At 45.1% G+C, this 22,761-nt stretch overlaps 1 protein-coding gene across 3 annotated transcripts in view; it reads right to left on the bottom strand.

The window, feature by feature from the left end:
- The window catches only part of CD99L2 (CD99 molecule like 2), a 192,808-nt gene that overhangs the window by 82,396 nt on the left and 87,651 nt on the right, over positions 1-22,761 (bottom strand). For all 3 annotated transcript variants that reach the window (XM_063937373.1, XM_063937372.1, XM_063937374.1), the window contains one exon: positions 16,807-16,851. In XM_063937373.1, coding sequence (XP_063793443.1) covers positions 16,807-16,851 — 45 coding nt within the window. The remainder of the gene's footprint in view (positions 1-16,806; positions 16,852-22,761) is intronic.

The raw sequence follows: 22,761 nt of genomic DNA, 5'->3' as shown, positions 1-22,761 counted from the left end.
TACAGTTTTTTCACTGTTTACTACAGTCTTCGAGTGCCGCCTTTTGATTTCTATTGTCGGTATATATATATATATATATATATTATTTTAAAAAATATATAAATAATACTTGTGCCTCCAAAAAAGACAAGCCAAGTACCTAATCCCTTCTAATATAAATAGATCTGATATTACCAAGAAAAAAAAACACAAAAAAAACATGTTTTCAAATTTTTTTATTGGTTTCACCCTCCAAAGTGTGGCGGATTGAAAATGACGAATTTGCTGTCTAAAAGCACTGTTGTCGAATTTCCAAACTTGAATTGAATACACTTTGGTCGAATTGCAGCACTTGTATCATTGCAGAAAAGTCGAATTTGCAAAAAGTCGAATTTCAAAAAGTCGAATTTTGAAAGTCCGTTTTTTTGACGGAAAGTACTGAATTGCATTGACAAATTATTTTTTTGGGCGAAAATTTCCCGAAATTAGACAATTTCGGGAATTCGACCGCAATTGCATATACCCCATAGTATAGTCCATCAGTAGGGAACATACGGACTGTTACAGAGGAGGGCTCTTGCAATAAAGGGAATGTGATTACTAATCCATTTGCAGGTATAATACCACATCAGCTTCTGAAATAAACAGTCTCAAATGGGGCAAACCGCCAGCCCATAACATATAGCCCATGAAGGACCTAGATGGGAGTAAACTGCCAGCCCACTGCACAAACACTTCAGGTAGCCATACTGTCCTCCCCCAATAACACACAAGAAGCTCACCTGGAGCTGTAGTGCCACTGCCAGTAGGTTAGAATCAGCCTTACCCAATGTACTGCGAGGAGAGCACATAAATACCTAACAGCAAGGCATCAACTGTCATGATGGTAGGGAAGTAGGAGATTCACCCAACCCAAAAAACAGTAAAATAAAATACAAGCCACACACATAATAACTACACCCACTTCTTGCTAGGTCAAAACAAATTATACAATACCCAAAAGATAAACCTCCTCACAGATTTAACCCCTGCTGAAAAATGTATGCCGACCCCATACTAGTGGGTGAGAATCCACCAGGCTACATAATGCCTTATGTCCCCTTAACTATACCAATCACTTACCAGGAACACATTGTTTCCTCACTAACAAATTATATACAAATTACAAAACACTAACACTAAACGTATGGCCACAGAGAATATGAGATTTATCACAGGAAGAAGTGATTAGTCAGTTATGTTTTTGAATGTGTGTGTATTTTATTAATTGCATGTATTTGCATATTGGCTATCTAGAATATAGATATTCTAGATAACACTTCTTTTTTTCTTTTGTATTTAATCTCTGATGTAGTTTCTCAGGTGGCACACACCACTTTTGCAACATATGAAAATGATTCTGGAAACAACTCTTTGGGGGGGGAATCCAAATGTAGTCATGTGTGCGAGTAAGTGCAGCTGTATGTCGCACTTACGTCACCGATGACTCAAGGTTTTTTGTTCACAGCCCCATAGGGCTGTGAGCAAAAATGTGAGAGTCCGTTATTAGAAGAGGCCACGAGAAGTGCGAGTTCAGGTGTCATTGCCGGCATTTATACGGTGCTGCAACTCTGGGGAGAACAGGATTTACCCCTTTATATGTAGATCATAGAAAAGTGTACATATGTAGGTGAACATACAGGCTGCAAGATAACCGATGTCCAATCTGGCTACATGTGGAATTAGTCAGGGGCCTGTAAGTGCGATCAAAACAACCAGGACAATGATAGTAGCCAGTGGGCAACTATTGACTACATTTACCCCCAAACCCAATAACAGATTTTGTCTAAATCGGGGAATTTGTTATCAGGCACCATGGTCAATTTCTGGTCACACAACCAAGTCCCCAATATCAGCTCTGCTATCTCAATGAGTGGTCACCATTGTAGCATTAGAAGTTATACACAGAACAACATTTCAGTAGATCAACATCAAGAGTAGAAGCCAATAATGTATTCTTTCCAAAAAGAAAGTTGTAAAATAAATGATACTCAAACTTTACGAAATAATTTTTTTTTAGGATAATAAAAAAAAATGTGTCTAATGTAATTCAATGAGAAATCTTAGGGACAAAGCACTTAGGGTTTTATTTATCAAAAGTCGGGCTATAAAACATATAATTTTCAGGTCTGCCCGATATTTAAAAAGGCAATACTTTTACTAGCCATGTCTTGCTAGTAGAAGCACTGTCCTTATATAGTGATTGTTTTTGTTTTCAGAGCCTGTAGCTGAAATATATAATCATGGTGACAAAAAAACAAAAAAAAACAACAAAAAAAACACTTGTCAGTCAAACAAACCTGCTCTGTAGTATACAATATAATTATTTATAGATAATAATACTTTATATAAATAAAGGAGTAATAAACACTTCTCTGGTGCAGCAGTGATGCGAATTAATGAACCACTAGTGGCTGGAGGGATCCATACACATTCAGCCAATCAGACATGAGTACAGTCAACAAGCAATAAAGGACACTGATTGGAATTTTCTGTTTCATGATAAGAATATGGGTGAAATGTGGGATTCTTTTAAAATTTTGCTTGATAAATACACTAATATGTTCATTCCCAAGTGCAGCAAACACACTAATATTAAATTCAAACCGATGTGGATTAACAAGAAGGTTAAGGAACAAATGAATAAAAAGAGGCGTGCTTTCAAAGCGTTTAAATACAGCGGGAAGGCAGGGTCATTCCAGTACTACAAGGAATATAACAAAAATGCAAAAAAGAAATCAGAGCAGCTAAAATAGAAAACGAAAACAAATCGCCAAGGAACGTAAAACAAACCCTAAAAAGTATTTTAAATATATAAACGGTAAAAGGTTAAAAAAGAAGAATATAGGCCCATTAAATGGCGGATCGGGGGTCTTGACTAATGATGACAAAGATAAAGCAGATTTATTGAACAAATTTTTTTTCTTCAGTGTTCACTAGAGAGGACCTGTTGGTGGGAGTAGTGCACAACATAAACTATGATAACGTTCCATTGCTAAGTACTTGGTTAAACAAGGAATTAGTCCGGGAGAGACTAAGTAAAATTAAGATAAACAAATCTCCTGGTCCGGATGGACTGCACCCAGAGGTTCTTATGGGGCTTAACTCAGAACTAGCAAGGCCTTTATATCTGATTTTCTATGATTCAATTACATCAGGAATGATACCGAAGGACTGACGAATAGCAGAGGTAGTCCCAATATTTAAAAAGGGAATTAAAACTCATCCCGGTAACTATAGACCATTAAGTTTAACATCTATAATGGGGGAAAAACTGGAAGGTCTAATAAGGGATAGCATACAAGAGTACTTGGATACCTCCAAGGTTACAAATAGGAATCAGCATGGTTTTGTGAGGGACAGGTCATGTCAAACTAACTTAATTAGCTTCTATGAAAAAGTGAGCGATAATCTTGACCAGGGAAACGCAGTGGATGTGGTCTGTTTAGATTTTGCAAAAGCCTTTGACACAGAGTGCCTCATGTGAGACTGATCTTCAATTAAGAGAGCTTGGTTTAGGGAACACTATCTGTACTTGGATAATTGGCTGGATAACAGGGAATAGCGAGTGGTGGTTAATAGGATATTTTCTGACTGCGCCCCAGTACTCAGTGAAATATCGCAAGGTTCAGTACTTGGTCCTCTACTGTTTAACATATATATTAATGAGCTAGGAGTGTGTCTGGAAAGCACAGTGTCAATTTTCACAGATGATACTAAACTGTGTAGAGTACTTAATTCAGACAAGAATGTTGAGTCTTTACAGAACGTATTTAAACTGGGGGTTTGGGCAAATGGAGAATGAGGTTCAATATAGAAAAATGTAAAGTTATGTACCTTGGGTCTAAGAACAATCGGGCAGCCTATAAACTAAATGGGGAAAATGTAGGGGAAACGGTAGTTGAAAAAGATTTGGGGGTGCTCAACAGACCTAGCAGCAGATCATAATGTCAAAGTGCAGCAACAAAAGCAAATAAGGTGTTAGCATGCATAAAACAGGGAATTGAGACAAGGGACGAGAGTGTAATCCTGCCACTGTACAAATCATTGTTACGGCCACATCTTGATTATTGTGTACAGTTCTGGGAACCACACTATAAAAAGATATCTTGGAATGTAAAAGGGTTCAGAGGCGAGCCACCAAACCGATCAAGGGGTTATAGGCACTGGACTATGAGGAAAGGCTTACTAGGTTAGATATGTTTACACTCGAAAAAATGCGGCTGAGAGGGGACATTATTAATATTTACAAATATATAAAGGAACAATACAAGGATCTATCAGGCGATTTGTTTATCAAAAAGCCTCTACACAGGACATGTGGGCACCCTCTCAGGTTAGAGGAGAGAAAGTTTCATACCGAACGAAGAAAAGGGTTCTTCACAGTAAGGGCAGTAAAAATTTGGAATTCTCTGCCAGAGAAGGTAGTAATGGCGGACTCCATTATGGTGTTTAAAAATAGATTAGATAAAAGCCTAGCAGAAAGAATTATCTAAGGATATAGCATTTAAAGGAAGAGAATGTTAGAAAAAGTATGAATTATAGTTATTTAGACTTAAAAACATAACTAAATATGGGTCATTATAGTTAAACTAGTTACATATAGAGTAGTGTAAGAATTTTCTCTGACGTCCTAGTGGATGCTGGGAACTCCGTAAGGACCATGGGGAATAGACGGGCTCCGCAGGAGACTGGGCACTCTAAAAGAAAGATTAGGTACTATCTGGTGTGCACTGGCTCCTCCCACTATGACCCTCCTCCAGACCTCCGTTAGATTTCTGTGCCCGGCCGAGCTGGATGCACACTAGGGGCTCTCCTGAGCTCCTAGAAAGAAAGTATATGTTAGGTTTTTTATTTTACAGTGAGACCTGCTGGCAACAGGCTCACTGCAACGAGGGACTAAGGGGAGAAGAAGCGAACCTACGTGCTTGCAGCTAGCTTGGGCTTCTTAGGCTACTGGACACCATTAGCTCCAGAGGGATCGACCGCAGGACCCGTCCTTGGTGTTCGTTCCCGGAGCCGCGCCGCCGTCCCCCTTACAGAGCCAGAAGCATGAAGATGGTCCGGAAAATCGGCGGCAGAAGACTTCAGTCTTCACCAAGGTAGCGCACAGCACTGCAGCTGTGCGCCATTGCTCCTCATACACACTTCACACTGCGGTCACTGAGGGTGCAGGGCGCTGGGGGGGGGGCGCCCTGAGCAGCAATAAAAACACCTTGGCTGGCAAAATAATCACAATATATAGCCCCAGAGGCTATATATGTGATAATTACCCCTGCCAGAATCCATAAAAAAGCGGGAGAAAAGTCTGCGAAAAAGGGGCGGAGCTATCTCCCTCGGCACACTGGCGCCATTTTCTCTTCACAGTGTAGCTGGAAGACAGCTCCCCAGGCTCTCCCCTGTAGTTTTCAGGCTCAAAGGGTTAAAAAGAGAGGGGGGGCACTAAATTTAGGCGCAATATTGTTTATACAAGCAGCTATTGGGGAAAATTCACTCAGTGATAGTGTTTATCCCTACATTATATAGCACTCTGGTGTGTGCTGGCATACTCTCTCTCTCTGTCTCCCCAAAGGGCTGTGTGGGGTTCTGTCCTCAGTCAGAGCATTCCCTGTGTGTGTGCGGTGTGTCGGTACGGCTGTGTCGACATGTTTGATGAGGAGGCTTATGTGGAGGCGGAGCAGATGCCGATAAATGGGATGTCGCCCCCTGTGGGCCGACACCAGAGTGGATGGATAGGTGGAAGGTGTTAACCGACAGTGTCAACTCCTTACATAAAAGGCTGGATGACGTAACAGCTATGGGACAGCCGGCTTCTCAGCCCGCGCCTGCCCAGGCGTCTCAAAGGCCATCAGGGGCTCAAAAACACCCGCTCCCTCAGATGGCAGACACAGATGTCGACACGGAGTCTGACTCCAGTGTCGACGAGGTTGAGACATATACACAATCCACTAGGAACATCCGTTACATGATCCCGGCAATAAAAAATGTGTTACACATTTCTGACATTAACCCAAGTACCACTAAAAAAGGGTTTTATGTTTGGGGAGAAAAAGCAGGCAGTGTTTTGTTCCCCCATCAATTGAGTGAATGAAGTGTGAAAAAGCGTGGGTTCCCCCGATAAGAAACTGGTAATTTCTAAAAAGTTACTGATGGCGTACCTTTTCCCGCCAGAGGATAAGTTACGCTGGGAGATATCCCCTAGGGTGGATAAGGCGCTCACACGTTTGTGAAAAAAGGTGGCACTGCCGTCTTAGGATACGGCCACTTTGATGATACTTGCTGATAAAAAGCAGGAGGCTATCCTGAAGTCTGTATTTACACACTCAGGTACTAGACTAAGACCTGCAGATAGTGCTGCTGCAGCGTGGTCTGTAACCCTGTCAAACAGGGATACTATTTTGCGAACATAAGACGTCGTCTTATATATGAGGGATGCACAGAGGGATATTTTGCCGGCTGGCATCCAGAATTAATGCAATGTCCATTCTGTCAGGAGGGTATTAGAGACCCGACACTGGACAGGTGATGCTGACTTTAAAAGGCACATAGAGCCTTATAAGGGTGAGGAATTGTTTGGGGATGGTCTCTGGGACCTCGTATCCACAGCAACAGCTGGGAAGAAAAATTTTTACCTCAGGTTTCCTCACAGCCTAAGAAAGCACTGTATTATCAGGTACAGTCCTTTCGGCTTCAGAAAAGCAAACGGGTCAAAGGCGCTTCCTTTCTGCACAGAGCCGAGGGAAGAGGGAAAAAGCTGCACCAGTCAGCCAGTTCCCAGAATCAAAATTCTTCCCCCGCTTCCTCTGAGACCACCGCATGACGCGGGGGCTCCACAGGCGTAGCCAGGTACGGTGGGGGGCCGCCTCAAAAATTTCAGCGATCAGTGGGCTCGCTCACAGGTGGATCCCTGGATCCTTCAAGTAGTATCTCAGGGGTACAGGCTGGAATTCGAGGCGTCTCCCCCCCGCCGTTTCCTCAAATCTGCCTTGCCGACAACTCCCTCAGGCAGGGAGGATGTGCTAGAGGCAATTCACAAGCTGTATTCCCAGCAGGTGATAGTCAAGGTGCCCCTACGGGGTTACTATTCCACACTGTTTGTGGTACCGAAACCGGACGGTTCGGTGAGACCCATTTTAAATTTGAAGTCCTTGAACACATACATAAAAAAAAAAAATTCAAGTTCAAGATGGAATCGCTCAGGGCGGTTATTGCAAGCTTGGAGGAGGGGGATTACATGGTATCCCTGGACATCAAGGATGCTTACCTACATGTCCCAATTTACCATCCTCACCAGGAGTACCTCAGATTTGTGGTACAGGATTGCCATTACCAATTCCAAACACTGCCGTTTGGACTGTCCACGGCACCGAGGGTCTTTACCAAGGTAATGGCAGAAATGATGATACTCCTTCGAAAAAAGGAAGTTTTTAATTATCCCGTACTTGGACGATCTCCTTATAAAGGCGAGGTCCATGGAGCAGTTGTTGGTCGGAGTAGCACTATCTCGGGAAATGCTACAACAGCACGGATGGATTCTATACATTCCAAAGTCACAGCTGGTTCCTACCACACGCCTGCTGTTCACCGGGATGGTTCTGGACACAGAACAGAAAAAAGTGTTTCTCCCGCAGGAGAAAGCCAAGGAGCTGTCATCTCTAGTCAGAGACCTCCTGAAACCAAAACAGGTATCGGTGCATCACTGCACACGAGTCCTGGGAAAAATGGTAGCTTCTTACGAAGCAAAATTCCATTCGGCAGGTTCCATGCAACAACCTTTCAGTGGGACCTCTTGGACAAGTGGTCGGAAGCGCATCTTCAGATGCATCGGCTGATAACCCTGTCTCCAAGGACCAGGGTATCTCTACTGTGGTGGCTGCAGAGTGCTCATCTTCAAGAGGGCCGCAGATTCGGCATACAGGACTGGGTCCTGGTAACCACGGATGCCAGCCTTCGAGGCTGGGGGGCAGTCACACCGGGAAGAAATTTCCAAGGACTTTGGTCAAGTCAGGAGTCGTCCCTACACATAAATATTCTGGAACTGAGGGCCATTTACAATGCCCTAAGTCTGGCAAGGCCTCTGCTTCAAAACCAGCCGGTACTGATCCAATCAGACAACATCACTGCAGTCGCCCATGTAAACCGACAGGGCGGCACAAGAAGCAGGATGGCGATGGCAGAAGCCACAAGGATTCTCCGATGGGCGGAAAATCACGTCTTAGCACTGTCAGCAGTGTTCATTCCGGGAGTGGACAACTGGGAAGCAGACTTCCTCAGCAGACACGACCGACACCCGGGAGAGTGGGGACTTCATCCAGAAGTCTTCCAACTGTTGGTAAACCGTTGGGAAAGGCCACAGGTGGACATGATGGCGTCCCGCCTAAACAAAAAACTAGATATTGCGCCAGGTCAAGGGACCCTCAGACAATAGCTGTGGACGCTCTAGTGACACCGTGGGTGTACCAGTCGGTTTATGTATTCCCTCCTCTGCCTCTCATACCAAAGGTACTGAGAATAATAAGAAAACGAGGAGTAAGAACGATACTCGTGGTTCCGGATGGGCCAAGAAGAGCTTGGTACCCAGAACTTCAAGAAATAATATCAGAGGACCCATGGCCTCTACCGCTCAGACAGGATCTGCTACAGCAGGGGCCCTGTCTGTTCCAAGACTTACCGCGGCTGCGTTGGACGGCATGGCGGTTGAATTCCGGATCCTAAAGCAAAAGGGCATTCCGGAGAAAGTCATTCCTACGCTGATAAAAGCCAGGAAAGAAGTAACCGCAAACCATTATCACCGTATTTGGCGAAAATATGTTGCGTGGTGTGAGGCCAGGAAGGCCCCAACAGAGGAATTTCAGCTGGGTCGTTTTCTGCACTTCCTACAGTCAGGAGTGACTATGGGCCTAAATTTGGGTTCCATTAAGGTCCAGATTTCGGCTCTGTCGATTTTCTTCCAGAAAGAACTGGCTTCACTGCCTGGAGTTCAGACATTTGTAAAGAGAGTGCTTCATATTCAGCCCCTTTTTTGTGCCTTCTGTGGCACCTTGGGATCTCAACGTGGTGTTGAGTTTCTTAAAATCACATTGGTTTGAGCCACTTAAAACTGTGGATTTGAAATATCTCACGTGGAAAGTGGTCATGTTATTGGCCTTGGCTTCGGCCAGGCGTGTGTCTGAATTGGCGGCTTTGTCATGTAAAAGCCCTTATCTGATTTTCCATATGGATAGGGCAGAATTGAGGACTCGTCCCCAGTTTCTCCCTAAGGTGGTATCAGCTTTTCACTTGAACCAACCTATTGTAGTGCCTGCGGCTACGTGGGACTTGGAAGATCCCAAGTTACTGGATGTAGTCAGGGCCTTAAAAATGTATATTTCCAGGACGGCTGGAGTCAGGAAAACTGACTCGTTTTTTATCCTGTATGCACCCAACAAAATAGGTGCTCCTGCTTCTAAGCAGACTATTGTTCGCTGAATTTGTAGCACAATTCAGCTGGAGCATTCTGCGGCTGGATTGCCGCATCCTAAATCAGTAACAGCCCATTCCACGAGGAAAGTGGGCTCATCTTGGGCGGCTGCCCGAGGGGTCTCGGCTTTACAACTTTGCCGAGCTGCAACTTGGTCAGGGGCAAACACGTTTGCTAAATTCTACAAATTTGATACCCTGGCTGAGGAGGACCTTGAGTTCTCTCATTCGGTGCTGCAGAGTCATCCGCACTCTCCCGCCCGTTTGGGAGCTTTGGTATAATCCCCATGGTCCTTACGGAGTTCCCAGCATCCACTAGGACGTCAGAGAAAATAAGATTTTACTCACCGGTAAATCTATTTCTTGTAGTTCGTAGTGGATGTTGGGCGCCCATCCCAAGTGCGGATTGTCTGCAATACTTGTATATAGTTATTGCCTAACTAAAGGGTTATTGTTGAGCCATCTGTTGAGAGGCTCAGTTATATTTCATACTGTTAACTGGGTATAGTATCACGAGTTATACGGTGTGATTGGTGTGGCTGGTATGAGTCTTACCCGGGATTCAAAATCCTTCCTTATTGTGTCAGCTCTTCCGGGCACAGTATCCTAACTGAGGTCTGGAGGAGGGTCATAGTGGGAGGAGCCAGTGCACACCAGATAGTACCTAATCTTTCTTTTAGAGTGCCCAGTCTCCTGCGGAGCCCGTCTATTCCCCATGGTCCTTACGGAGTTCCCAGCATCCACTACGGACTACGAGAAATAGATTTACCGGTGAGTAAAATCTTATTATAATACAGCTTGAACTCGATGGACATTTTGTTTTTTATTCAACCTCATCTACTATGTTACTATGTTGCAGTAACTGGAGCAGCTTAAAAATATAGGTTAAGATCACATGCAAACCCGCCTCCCCAGTACTAAGTACCAGGGTTATTGAGTTGTATAAATGACTACGGGGGACATGTACTAAGCAGTGATAAAAGTGGAGAAGAGAGCCAGTGGAGAAGTTGCCCATGGCAATCAATCAGCATTGACGTAACATTTATAATTTGCATACTTTACAAGTATACAGAGCAGCTGATTGGTTGCCATGGGCAACTTCTCCAATAGCTCACTTCTCCCCTTTTATCACTGTTTAGTACATATTCCCCTATGTGTTTTAATGGCTCATGTTACATAGTTCTTAGATGTTGCCAGGTGGTTTCTCTAGGCATGGCTAGACTCATCACTGAGGGTCACTGGGGACCAGGGGTTAAAGTGTGTGTGTGTGTGTGTGTGTGTGTGTGTGTGTGTGTGTGTGTGTGTGTGTGACGAGGTGGAACTGAGTTCCACCACCTGTAATGGTAGGGGGAACTAGTTCCACCACCTCCATTGCCCTGCACAGTAATTCCAACAGAAAAACCTGCCCCCATCACCTACATCAATAGATGATGCAGGTGGCACTAGTGTTACTGATGAGCTGCAGCCACCTCCTTCTTCCTCAGTTCCTGGTGGTTCCATAGTCCTCCTCAATTTACAGCTCACCCCTCCTGGTACTCACACATGCTGTGTCTGTTGGACAGCATTCATCCCCTCCTCAGGTCCAAGTGGCTTCATTTTCCAGCACATGTATGTTATGTCATGCTGTCACCACTGTTGAAGTGAATAAGAGCCATGAAGATGTGCAGGCTCTGTGCATCTTGAAGAAAAGATGAGAGGGGGATGGAGGAACAAGAGAGGTGGGGGGACACAGGCGTTGAGCTGCTGGAGTGACAGAGGTGAGATGTGTATAATGGGCACTACTGTGGGCAATATGTGTATAAGCAGCACTACTGTGGTCATTATGTTAAGGGACACTACTATTGTGGGCATTATGTGTAAAGGGCACTACAACTGTGAGCATTATGTGTAAGGGGCACTACTACTGGACTGTGGGAATTGTGTATAAGGGGCACTACTGTGGGCATTATATATAAGGGGCACTACTGTGTGGCACAACATGTATAGAGGGTACCATTGTATAGTGCAATGTGAATAAAGGGCAATACTAAGTGACGTAACCTGAATAAGGAGCATTGCTATGTGGTGCAATATGAATCAGGGGCACTACATGTGGTGTAATGTGAATAAGATTGTGCTACTGTGTGGTGTAATTTGAATTAGGGAAATTGGGGTTACTATTATGCGACCACGCTGCTTCTTTGTGAGATCAATGTCCCTTTATACCATAGGTTTACACACTTGGTCCTCATTACCCCACACAGTGCATGTTTAGCAGGTAACCCAGCAGGTGCACAGGTGTATTAATTACTCACAGACACATTTTAAAAGGTCCGCAGGTAGAGTTAATTATTTCACTTGTGATTCTGTGAGGAGACCTGCAAAACATGCACTGTGTGGGGTAATGAGGACCGAGTTTGCAGACCTATGCTTTATACAGTATGGGAAGTAGGGCACTAATTCACAGTTTGTGGGGGGGGGGGGGTCTCAAAAACACTAGCACTGGCCCAGGCTTAAAGCACTGCCGGGGACCCAGTTTATTAGCGCGTCCACTAGTGTATTACTCTGTGGGACATCCCTCTAGCCGTTTACATGCACTGGAAATCGCCGCTACTTCAGAGCATAAATTCACCTAAAAATACTGTCAAATTTAATTGGGGCACGGTTCACCATGTTCAGATTCTAAGACGGTCATCTTCTTCGTTTGGTTAAGAGTGCATCCACTGTTTAACATCTAGTCCAGCTAGCTTTCATGAGCCGAACGCCACAGGGGACCTACTGCTGACAAGAGACAGGAGGTAGGCTCTGTCACTGTGGATGTGTGTGGTTTAGATGTACACCTAATGAGCCCCCATAGGGTTCTAGAAAGCATGCAGTTTGAAAAAGCGCTTGAAAAGGACAGGTAAATAATTCTTCTCTGCGGTGTGGTTAGATACTAATGGGAACACTTGTTGGTGAAACATGAAATTTCACGGCAAAATGCATAATTAGGCAAATGTTTTTCCCCATGAGTCTTAAAAATGCCAAACATTACATCACAATACTTTCAATCAGGCCACCAAACTATCGGGTCTGTCCAGAGCGACTATCAATGCAAGTGGCGATTTTACATTTGTGCCAAACAATACAATCCAGTCAGCAAATGTGATCTTTTCCATGTGGATATGGGAATGATACTACATAACTTTTCATATTGGAACAATTTGTATCATAATGGACAAGGGCCCTCATTCCGAGTTGTTCGCTCGCAAGCTGCTTTTAGCAGCTTTGCACACGCTAAGCCGCCGCCTACTGGGAGTGAATCTTAGCATAGTAAAATTGCGAACGAAAGATTAGCAGAATTGCGAAAAGACACTTCTTAGCAGTTTCTGAGTAGCTCCACACTTACTCGGCAACTGCGATCAGTTCAGTCAGTTTCGTTCCTGGTTTGACGTCACAAACACACCCAGCGTTCGCCCAGACACTCCTCCGTTTCTCCAGCCACTCCCGCGTTTTTCCCAGAAACGGCAGCGTTTTTTCACACACTCCCATAAAACGGCCAGTTTCTGCCCAGAAACACCCACTTCCTGTCAATCACATTACGATCACCAGAACGAAGAAAAAACCTCGTAATGGCGTGAGTAAAATTCCTAACTGCATAGCAAATTTACTTGGCGCAGTCGCAGTGAGAACATTGCGCATGCGCAATTAGCGGAAAATCACTGCGATGCGAAGAAAATTACCGAGCGAACAACTCGGAATGACCACCAATGGACATTTCTATTGCAAGGCAGCAGTGCAAATAGCAAGTTTAAAGGTTACTATTCCAGGAGCTTGTTTAATTTGCCACCAAAGGAGATGATTATTATAAAGGACGTAATGGATTACTTTCAATTTAGTAAAATCTAAAATATTTATGGAGAGAGGAAAAAAATAGAAATCCGCATCAGTATTTAAAGCAGAAGTGGATGAAAGCCAAAGCTATTTGTAACCTCTGCTGCAAAACTGTTGACTCATCTCATTGCTCAGTATGCTGTGGGACGCTATACCAGCTGTCAGTGCTGCAGCCATCACTAAATCAGTCTGTTGTAAAGAGCCGCAAAAGGAGCTTACTGTAGCCACACATGACCTGACATTTTAAGTTAATGTTCTGCTACTATAAAACTAACCTATTTTTACCTAAAAAAAAACAAACACTATTTTTTTATATTGATTAGAAAGAAAATATATCCCCAATGTTTCCTCTAAATCAGAGCTGGCCAATTATATTAGCTGAGGGCTCATTTAAAAAGTTTTAGCAAACGATCGCAAACAGAGCAACACACAAAGTATTTCAAAACCTTTCAGTGAATTCCAAAAATATCTAGACACTGTGCTATCAATGGTAACAAACCTTCATGGTCATCAAGCTATTGATGGTACCTTCACCCAACAATGGTCATTGCTGTTCTATTACTCAGATGTGGAGTGAGGATTTACGTGTCACATTGGGAAGGGCGAGGTAGCCTGCGTGTCCTGGCACCATGGACAAAGCATCGGGGGCTCTGTGCCATTGATGTTGGAGAACAATTAGATATCTCCAATCAACGGAAGAGCCATCTATCATCGGTGGTTACCCAAACAAGGTTGGTCGATGGCCATACCTACTGGAAACTACTGTCTGGTGGCAACAATAGCAGTCTCTTCCTCTCTTGCACTAGTGTTCCAATGTTTAGATAAACAATATCTAGGTCGACTAGCAATAGGCCAACCCTATATGGGTGACATGCATTAGGTTGACATTGAAAAGGTCGACATGCATTAGGTCGACAGGGCAATGATCAACACATATGGTTGACACGTCTGCACAGCTGTTTAAGGGTTTCTTTCAATTTTTTTTTTACACCTTTTTCATATCTTACCTTCCATGTACACTAGGATTGGGAATAGAAACCTGTGCTGAGCGCAGCAGAAGTTGAGTGAGACACCTTTCCCTGCAAAGGGATGCGGTACACTATTGGGTTCCCTATGCTCTGACAGTGAAAATTATAAAAAAAAAATTAAATGGTGTGTCGACCATTTCACATGTCGAACTTTTGTACCAGTCATCCTCCCCCTGTGTCAACTTTTTGTCAGGGTTGACCTAGACATTGTAGATCTTCTATATCACACCCCTTGCACTACTCACTCCCCTCCTTCAGTTGTTACATCTGGCATTAGGTGCCACTTAACAATATACAATTCTCTACACAGAGGGAGAGAGGCGGTATTGTGCTTATACACTGCATTAGAAAACCAACTCCTCTCTCCCTCTGTGTAAAAAATTGTATATTGTGAGCAGCCCCTACTGCTAGATCTGCAGTTACTGATGGGCCCTACACACTTAAAGATTTCACTGAAAGATATGAACGACCTCGTTCATTGTTGGTGCCGGTTCGTTCATTGTCCATATTAGCATGCAGGGCTATGGAGCCAGGTGACGGGGGAGTCAAGAAACTTCACTTACTACATCAAAAAAAAAACATCCCCCCCCCCCCCCCCCCCCCAGGTCGTCTCACGGCCGTATCGGCCGTTGGGCAGCTCGGCGGCCAGTCGCCGAGTGTGTGGGGCCCTTTAGTGTCTGCTGCTTCTTCCTCTGAGAGAGGACAGAGAGACAGTAGCAAAGGGCTAGACACAATTGCCCCAGGGGCCAAATTGTGGGACAGATGCCTACCCCTGCACTAAATTATGTGAAAATTATAACATGAAACATTACGGGAAATTGGGTTGCGTTAGACAGCAGATTATCAGTGCAGTCCCTCAGGTTAAATTCTCAGTAGATCTCTTTTTTAAATCTCATTTTCAGAACACTCTTTTTAAAGTGAACACTACATACAGTATAAATGTAATAAATTTTAAACTTAAGCTTCAGTCTTATTCCGAGCTTTCCCAATTAAGTCACCTGAGGCCAAGCATGGATATGCTTAAAACGTGGGCAGCTTTGAGGACCGCGTTTGGTAACTTTTGCATTATAACATAGTTGTTGATCAGTCCCAAGAAACAGCTGGAGACAGCAAAATTATTATTAAACTAATCCCAGGGTATGGGGGATATAGAAATATCACATAAATATCGCACAAAAATAGGTGTGCATGCGAAATACAAAGTCAGAGTACAGTATACACCAGGCATTCCCAGCCTCGGTCCTCAAGGCACACTTCAGGACCCTACACACTGGCAGATTTCACTGAACGATATGAACGTTCTCGCTCATATCTATACATTTGGGGGATAGCAGAGCCGTGTTTGCTGCCCACTGTATCATACCTCCCAACTGCCCCGATTTTCGCGGGACAGTCACGTATTTTTTGGACTATCCCACTGTCCCACTCATGGGCCGCAATATCCTGCGGTGGGAGGGTGGCAGTTGGGAGGCTCCTGTCAGTCACTGCTCTGCCTAGCAGAGCAGCGGGGAATAGACGTTGTGCGCATGCGCAGAGTGTCTATTCACAAGAGATGGAGGGACTGGGGGCATGCCAGCAGCTCACAGAGTGCTGGACATGCCCCCACAGTGACGGAAAATGTCAAACACCCTTTACGGCCGGTTGCAGCTTTGTCGCGCCAGGGAGACCCTACTTACCATCTCCCAATGTTGGGAGGTATGTTGTATTGCTCTAAATTTCAGTAAACTATATAACACAACAGATATATACAGACTAAAAAGTGGTATGCTTTTATATCAAGAGCATTATGGGCCTGATTCTGATTTGGAAGCAAGGCAAATAAATAAATAAATCAAAGCCAGATTTATAAAGCCTTGAAGAGTGATAAGTAGGACAGTGATAAAGTACCAGCCAAACAGCTCCTAACTGTCATTTTTCAAACACAGCCTGAGACATGGAAGTTAGAAGCTGATTGGTTTGTACTTTATCACCGTGCTATTTTTCACTCTCCAAGGCTTGATAAATGGGAGCCCAAGTAACTATGCACCTGGGCAAAACCATCTAGCACTGCACGTGTAGCAGATGTAACATGTGCAGAGAGATTTAGATTTGGGTGTGGTGTGTCCAAAATAAAATATAAATTGCAGTGTAGAAAAATAAAATTGGCTATCATTTGTGGGCTACATGCAAAAGCAGCCAGTATTTACCCTGCACTGAAAAAAATATAAATGTATTTGCTCCACTTGCATTGCAGCATGGTTTGTTCCAGATACAAAGTTACAGAATCAGGTCGTATAATCCTAATAAATATAATTACTTGAAACACTAGAAAACAATTGTACATTTGGATGACAACTCCATAAGAAGCTGCAGTAACATTTCTTTAAAGCAGCAATCTCTTCACACCAATAGATTTCACTCCATTCTTCGTATAAAATACAGAGCCCTAGACAGAAATAAAACTCCTTACCTGAACCATGTGCTGGGATTTTCGGTGGTTTTGGTGCAGGTTTAGCTGTAAATAGAACAGTAAAACAATTAGAACATTTGCCACATCTGTGTGTATGGGCAATGGAGTGTCTACTTTTTAGTCACCTCTTGACCAAGGGTTAGCTGCCCTACTGTGGAGACATCACCAGTGAAACCAACAGAGATATAACACAAGCAATGTGTTAGAAACCTTTCAGACGTAAGCAAAAACCCTGGATACTTCCGGGGCACTGCGAGTCGACCCGGGTTTTGCTTATGTCTGAAAGGGTTCAGACCTGGGTTGATGGTCTGCGACCCTGTAACCGACCAGGGTTATTCCCGGGACTTGCCACCCGGGTCAGTGCCCAAGCTTGCGTGTGTAAGGTATGACCTGGGCCATGCCTGAAAGGAGTTAATTGGTGGGGGACAATAGCGCACTTGGAGATTACATCATTTACAAGCGTCCACTGCTAGACAGAAGACCCGGGTCCGACATGATGGGTGACAATCTTGGAATAACCCGGGTCCATCAGACAAGTGTGAATGGGGAGTAAGTACTGAAACCCCGACTTCAGCCTGCATTCTGTGCATTCTCACCATTGAAAATCACATCCACTACCAGGAGTGAGTCTCATGGCCATCTAGTGGTTGGCAAAATATATTGTAGCCTATAAATACCACGAATGAGTCCTTTTACAAGATCCAGACATGTCTGACAATTGGTTCATCATGATGGCTCAGTGGTCAGCAATGCTTAATCACAGCGTTGGGTTTATGGGTTCAGTTCTACGGGGAGATGTACTAAGCAGTGAAAAAAGTGGAGAAGTGGGCCACTGGAGAAGTTGCCCATGGCAACCAATCAGCATTGTAACACTTATAATTTGCATGCCATAAAATTATACACAGCAACTGATTGGTTACCATGGGCAACTTCTCCACTGGCTCACTTCTCCACTCTTTTCACTGCTTAGTACATCTCCTGTTACAGCCGTTCAAAATAATTGAAGAAAAATGAAGTCTCTTTGATAAATTTATTGCATTGTGAAATTCACAGGGCTCACGATAAAAGAATATCATGAACTAACCATTAACACATTGATTTAATCTTATATACTTTTCATTACAGCATTACATGATCCAATCAAATTAGCAGGCCAATCATATACATAAACCAATCACAATTCATTTATCAGAATATATTTTTAATTCATATACTCCCCTTATGGGGAATTTCCAATTAATTAGCTCAACATCTTGTGATTATGACTGTTTAATATCAAAATACATTTTACCTTTCACCTACTTTTAAATAAGATTTTACTCACCGGTAAATCTATTTCTCGTAGTCCGTAGTGGATGCTGGGAACTCCGTAAGGACCATGGGGAATAGCGGCTCCGCAGGAGATTGGGCACGACTAAAGAAAGCTTTAGGACTACCTGGTGTGCACTGGCTCCTCCCTCTATGACCCTCCTCCAGACCTCAGTTAGGATACTGTGCCCGGAAGAGCTGACACAATAAGGAAAGGATTTGGAATCCCGGGTAAGACTCATACCAGCCACACCAATCACACCGTATAACTCGTGATATTATACCCAGTTAACAGTATGAAATATAACTGAGCCTCACTAACAGATGGCTCATAACAATAACCCTTTAGTTAGGCAATAACTATATACAAGTATTGCAGACAATCCGCACTTGGGACGGGCGCCCAGCATCCACTACGGACTACGAGAAATAGATTTACCGGTGAGTAAAATCTTATTTTCTCTGACGTCCTAGTGGATGCTGGGAACTCCGTAAGGACCATGGGGATTATACCAAAGCTCCCAAACGGGCGGGAGAGTGCGGATGACTCTGCAGCACCGAATGAGTAAACTCAAGGTCCTCCTCAGCCAGGGTATCAAACTTGTAGACTTTTGCAAAAATGTTTGAACCCGACCAAGTAACAGCTCGGCAAAGTTGTAAAGCCGAGACCCCTCGGGCAGCCGCCCAAGAAGAGCCCACTTTCCTCGTGGAATGGGCTTTTACAGATTTAGGGTGCGGCGGTCCAGCCGCAGAATGTGCAAGTTGAATCGTGCTACAGATCCAGCAAGCAATAGTCTGCTTAGAAGCAGGAGCACCCAGCTTGTTGGGTGCATACAGGATAAATAGCGAGTCAGTTTTCCTGACTCCAACCGTCCGGGAAACATATATTTTCAGGGCCCTGACTACGTCCAGTAACTTGGAGTCCTCCAAGTCCCACGTAGCCGCAGGCACCACAATAGGTTGGTTCACATGAAAAGCTGATACCACCTTAGGAAGGAATTGGGAACGAGTCCTCAATTCCGCCCTATCCATATGAAAATCAGATAAGGGCTTTTGCATGACAAAACCGCCAATTCTGATACACGCCTGGCCGACGCCAAGGCCAACAGCATGACCACTTTCCACGTGAGGTATTTTAGCTCTACGGATTTAAGTGGCTCAACCCAATGCGACTTCAGGAAATCCAACACCACGTTGAGATCCCACGGTGCCACTAGAGGCACAAACGGGGGCTGAATATGCAGCACTCGCTTAACAAAAGTCTGAACTTCAGGCAGTGAAGCCAGTTCTTTTTGGAAGAAAATGTACAGAGCCGAAATCTGGACCTTAATGGAACCCAATTTTAGGCCCGTAGTCACTCCTGACTGTAGGAAGTGCAGAAATCGACCCAGTTGAAATTCCTCCGTTGGGGCCTTCCTGGCCTCACACCAAGCAACATATTTTTGCCATATGCGGTGATAATATTTTGCGATCACATCTTTTCTACCCTTAATCAGCGTAGGAATGACTTCCTCCGGAATGCCTTTTCCCTTTAGGCTCCGGTGTTCAACCGCCATGCCGTCAAACACAGCCGTGGTAAGTCTTGGAACAGGCAGGGCCCCTGCTGCAGCAGGTCCTGTCTGAGCGGCAGAGGCCATGGGTCCTCTGAGATCATTTCTTGAAGTTCTGGGTACCAAGCTCTTCTTGGCCAATCCGGAACCACGAGTATAGTTCTTACTCCCTTCCTTTGCCTCTCATACCCAAGGTACTGAGAATACTAAGAAGGAGAGAACACATACACCGACTGGTACACCCACGGTGTTACCAGAGCGTCCACAGCTATCGCCTGAGGGTCCCTTGACCTGGCGCAATATCTTATTAGCTTTTTGTTGAGGCGGGACGCCATCATGTCCACCTGTGGCCTTTCCCAATGGTGTACAATCATTTTGAAGATTTCTGGATGAAGTCCCCACTCTCCCGGGTGGAGGTCGTGCCTGCTGAGAAAGTCTGCTTCCCAGTTGTCCACTCCGGGAATGAACACTGCTGACAGTGCTAACGCATGATTTTCCGCCCATCGGAAAATCCTTGTGGCTTCTGCCATCACCATCCTGCTTCTTGTGCCGCCCTGCTGGTTTACATGGGCGACCGCCGTGATGTTGTCTGACTGGATCAGCACCGGCTGGTGTTGAAGCAGGGGTCTAGCCTGACTTAGGGCATTGTGAATGGCCCTTAGTCCCAGAATATTTATGTGTAGGGAAGTCTCCTGACTTGACCATAGTCCTTGGAAGTTTCTTCCCTGTGTGACTGCCCCCCAGCCTTGAAGGCTGGCATCCGTGGTCACCAGGACCCAATCCTGTATGCCAAATCTGCGGCCCTCTAGAAGATGAGCACTCTGCAGCCACCACAACAGCGACACCCTTGCCCTTGGAGACAGGGTTATCAGCCGATGCATCTGAAGATGCGACCCGGACCACTTGTCCAACAGATCCCACTGGAAGATCCTTGCATGGAACCTGCCGAATGGAATTTCTTCGTAAGAAGCTACCATCTTTCCCAGGACTCGCGTGCATTGATGCACCAACACCTGTATTTGTATTAGGAGGTCTCTGACTAGAGATAACAACTCCTTGGCCTTCTCCTCCGGGTGAAACCCTTTTTCCTGTTCTGTGTCCAGAACCATACCCAGGAACAGTAGACGCGTCGTAGGAACCCGCTGCGACTTTGGACTATTCAGAATCCAGCCCTGCTGTTGTAGCACTTCCCGAGATAGTGCTACTCCGACGAACAACTGCTCCCTGGACCTCGCCTTTATAAAGGAGATCGTCCAAGTACGGGATAATTATAACTCCCTTTTTTTCGAAGGAGTATCATCATTTCGGCCATTACCTTGGTAAATACCCTCGGTGCCGGGGACAGACCACGGCAACTTCTGGAATTGGTAATGACAGTCCTGTACCACAATTTTGAGGTACTCCTGGTGAGGAGGGTAAATGGGGACATGCAGGTAAGCATCCTTGATGTCCAGTGATACCATGTAATCCCCTTCATCCAGGCTTGCAATAACCGCCCTGAGCGATTCCATTTTGAACTTGAACCTTCGTATATAAGTGTTCAAGGATTTCAATTTTAGAATGGGTCTCACCGAACCGTCTGGTTTCGGTACCACAAACATTGTGGAATAGTAACCCCGGCCTTGTTGAAGGAGGGGTACCTTGATTATCACCTGCTGGAAGTACAGCTTGTGAATTGCCGCCAGTACTACCTCTCCTCGAGGGCAGCAGGCAAGGCTGATTTGAGGTAACGGCGAGGGGGAGTCGCCTCAAACTCCAGCTTGTATCCCTGTGATACTACTTGCAGAACCCAGGGATCCACCTGTGAGCGAGCCCACTGGTCGCTGAAGTTCCCGAGACGCGCCCCCACCGCACCTGGCTCCACCTGTGGAGCCCCAGCGTCATGCGGTGGACTCAGAGGAAGTGGGGGAAGATTTTTGATCCTGGGTACTGGCTGTCTGGTGCAGCTTTTTCCCTCTTCCCTCGTCTCTGTGCAGAAAGGAAGCGCCTTTGACCCGCTTGCTTTTCTGAAGCCGAAAGTACTGTACCTTATAATACGGTGCTTTCTTAGGCTGTGAGGAAACTTGAGGTAAATTTTTTCCTTCCCAGCTGTTGCTGTGGATACGAGGTCCCAGAGACCATCCCCAAACAATTCCTCACCCTTATAAGGCATAATCTTCATGTGCCTTCAAAAGTCAGCATCGCCTGTCCACTGCCGGGTCCCTAATACCCTCCTGGCAGAATGGACATTGCATTAATTCTGGATGCCAGCCGGCAAATATCCCTCTGTGCATCCCTCATATATAAGACGACGTCTTTAATATGCTCTATGGTTAGCAAATAGTATCCCTGTCCTGACAGGGTAATAGACCACGCTGCAGCAGCACTATCCATGCTGAGGCAATTGCAGGTCTCAGTATAGTACCTGAGTGTGTATATACAGACTTCAGGATAGCCTCCTGCTTTTTATCAGCAGGCTCCTTCAAAGTGGCCGTATTCTAAGACGGCAGTGCCACCTTTTTTGACAAACGTGTGAGCGCCTTATCCACCCTAGGGGATATCTCCCAACGTGACCTATCCTCTGGCGGGAAAAGGTACGCCATCAGTAACTTTTTAGAAATTACCAGTTTCTTATCGGGGGAACCCACGCTTCTTCACACAGTTCATTCACTCATCTGATGGGGGAACAAAACACTGGCTGCTTTTTCTCCCCAAACATAAAACTCCTTTTTTTGTGGTACCTGGGTTAATGTCAGAAATGTGTAACACATTTTTCATTGCCGAGATCATGCAACGGATGTTCCTAGTGGATTGTGTATATGTCTCAACCTCGTCGACACTGGAGTCAGACTCCGTGTCGACATCTGTGTCTGCCATCTGAGGTAGCGGGCGTTTTTGAGCCCCTGATGGCCTTTGAGACGCCTGGGCAGGCGCGGGCTGAGAAGCCGGCTGTCCCACAGCTGTTACGTCATCCAGCCTTTTATGTAAGGAGTTGACACTGTCGGTTAATACCTTCCACCTATCATCCACTCTGGTGTCGGGCCCCACAGGCGGCGACATCACATTTATCGGCATCTGCTCCGCCTCCACATAAGCCTCATCAACCATGTCGACACAG

The sequence above is a fragment of the Pseudophryne corroboree genome, chromosome 8 (genome assembly GCF_028390025.1).
Source record: "Pseudophryne corroboree isolate aPseCor3 chromosome 8, aPseCor3.hap2, whole genome shotgun sequence".
Taxonomy (NCBI): Eukaryota; Metazoa; Chordata; class Amphibia; order Anura; family Myobatrachidae; genus Pseudophryne; species Pseudophryne corroboree.
The sequence above is the reverse complement of the archived record's forward strand: the minus strand, read 5'-3'. Positions and strand labels throughout refer to the sequence as shown.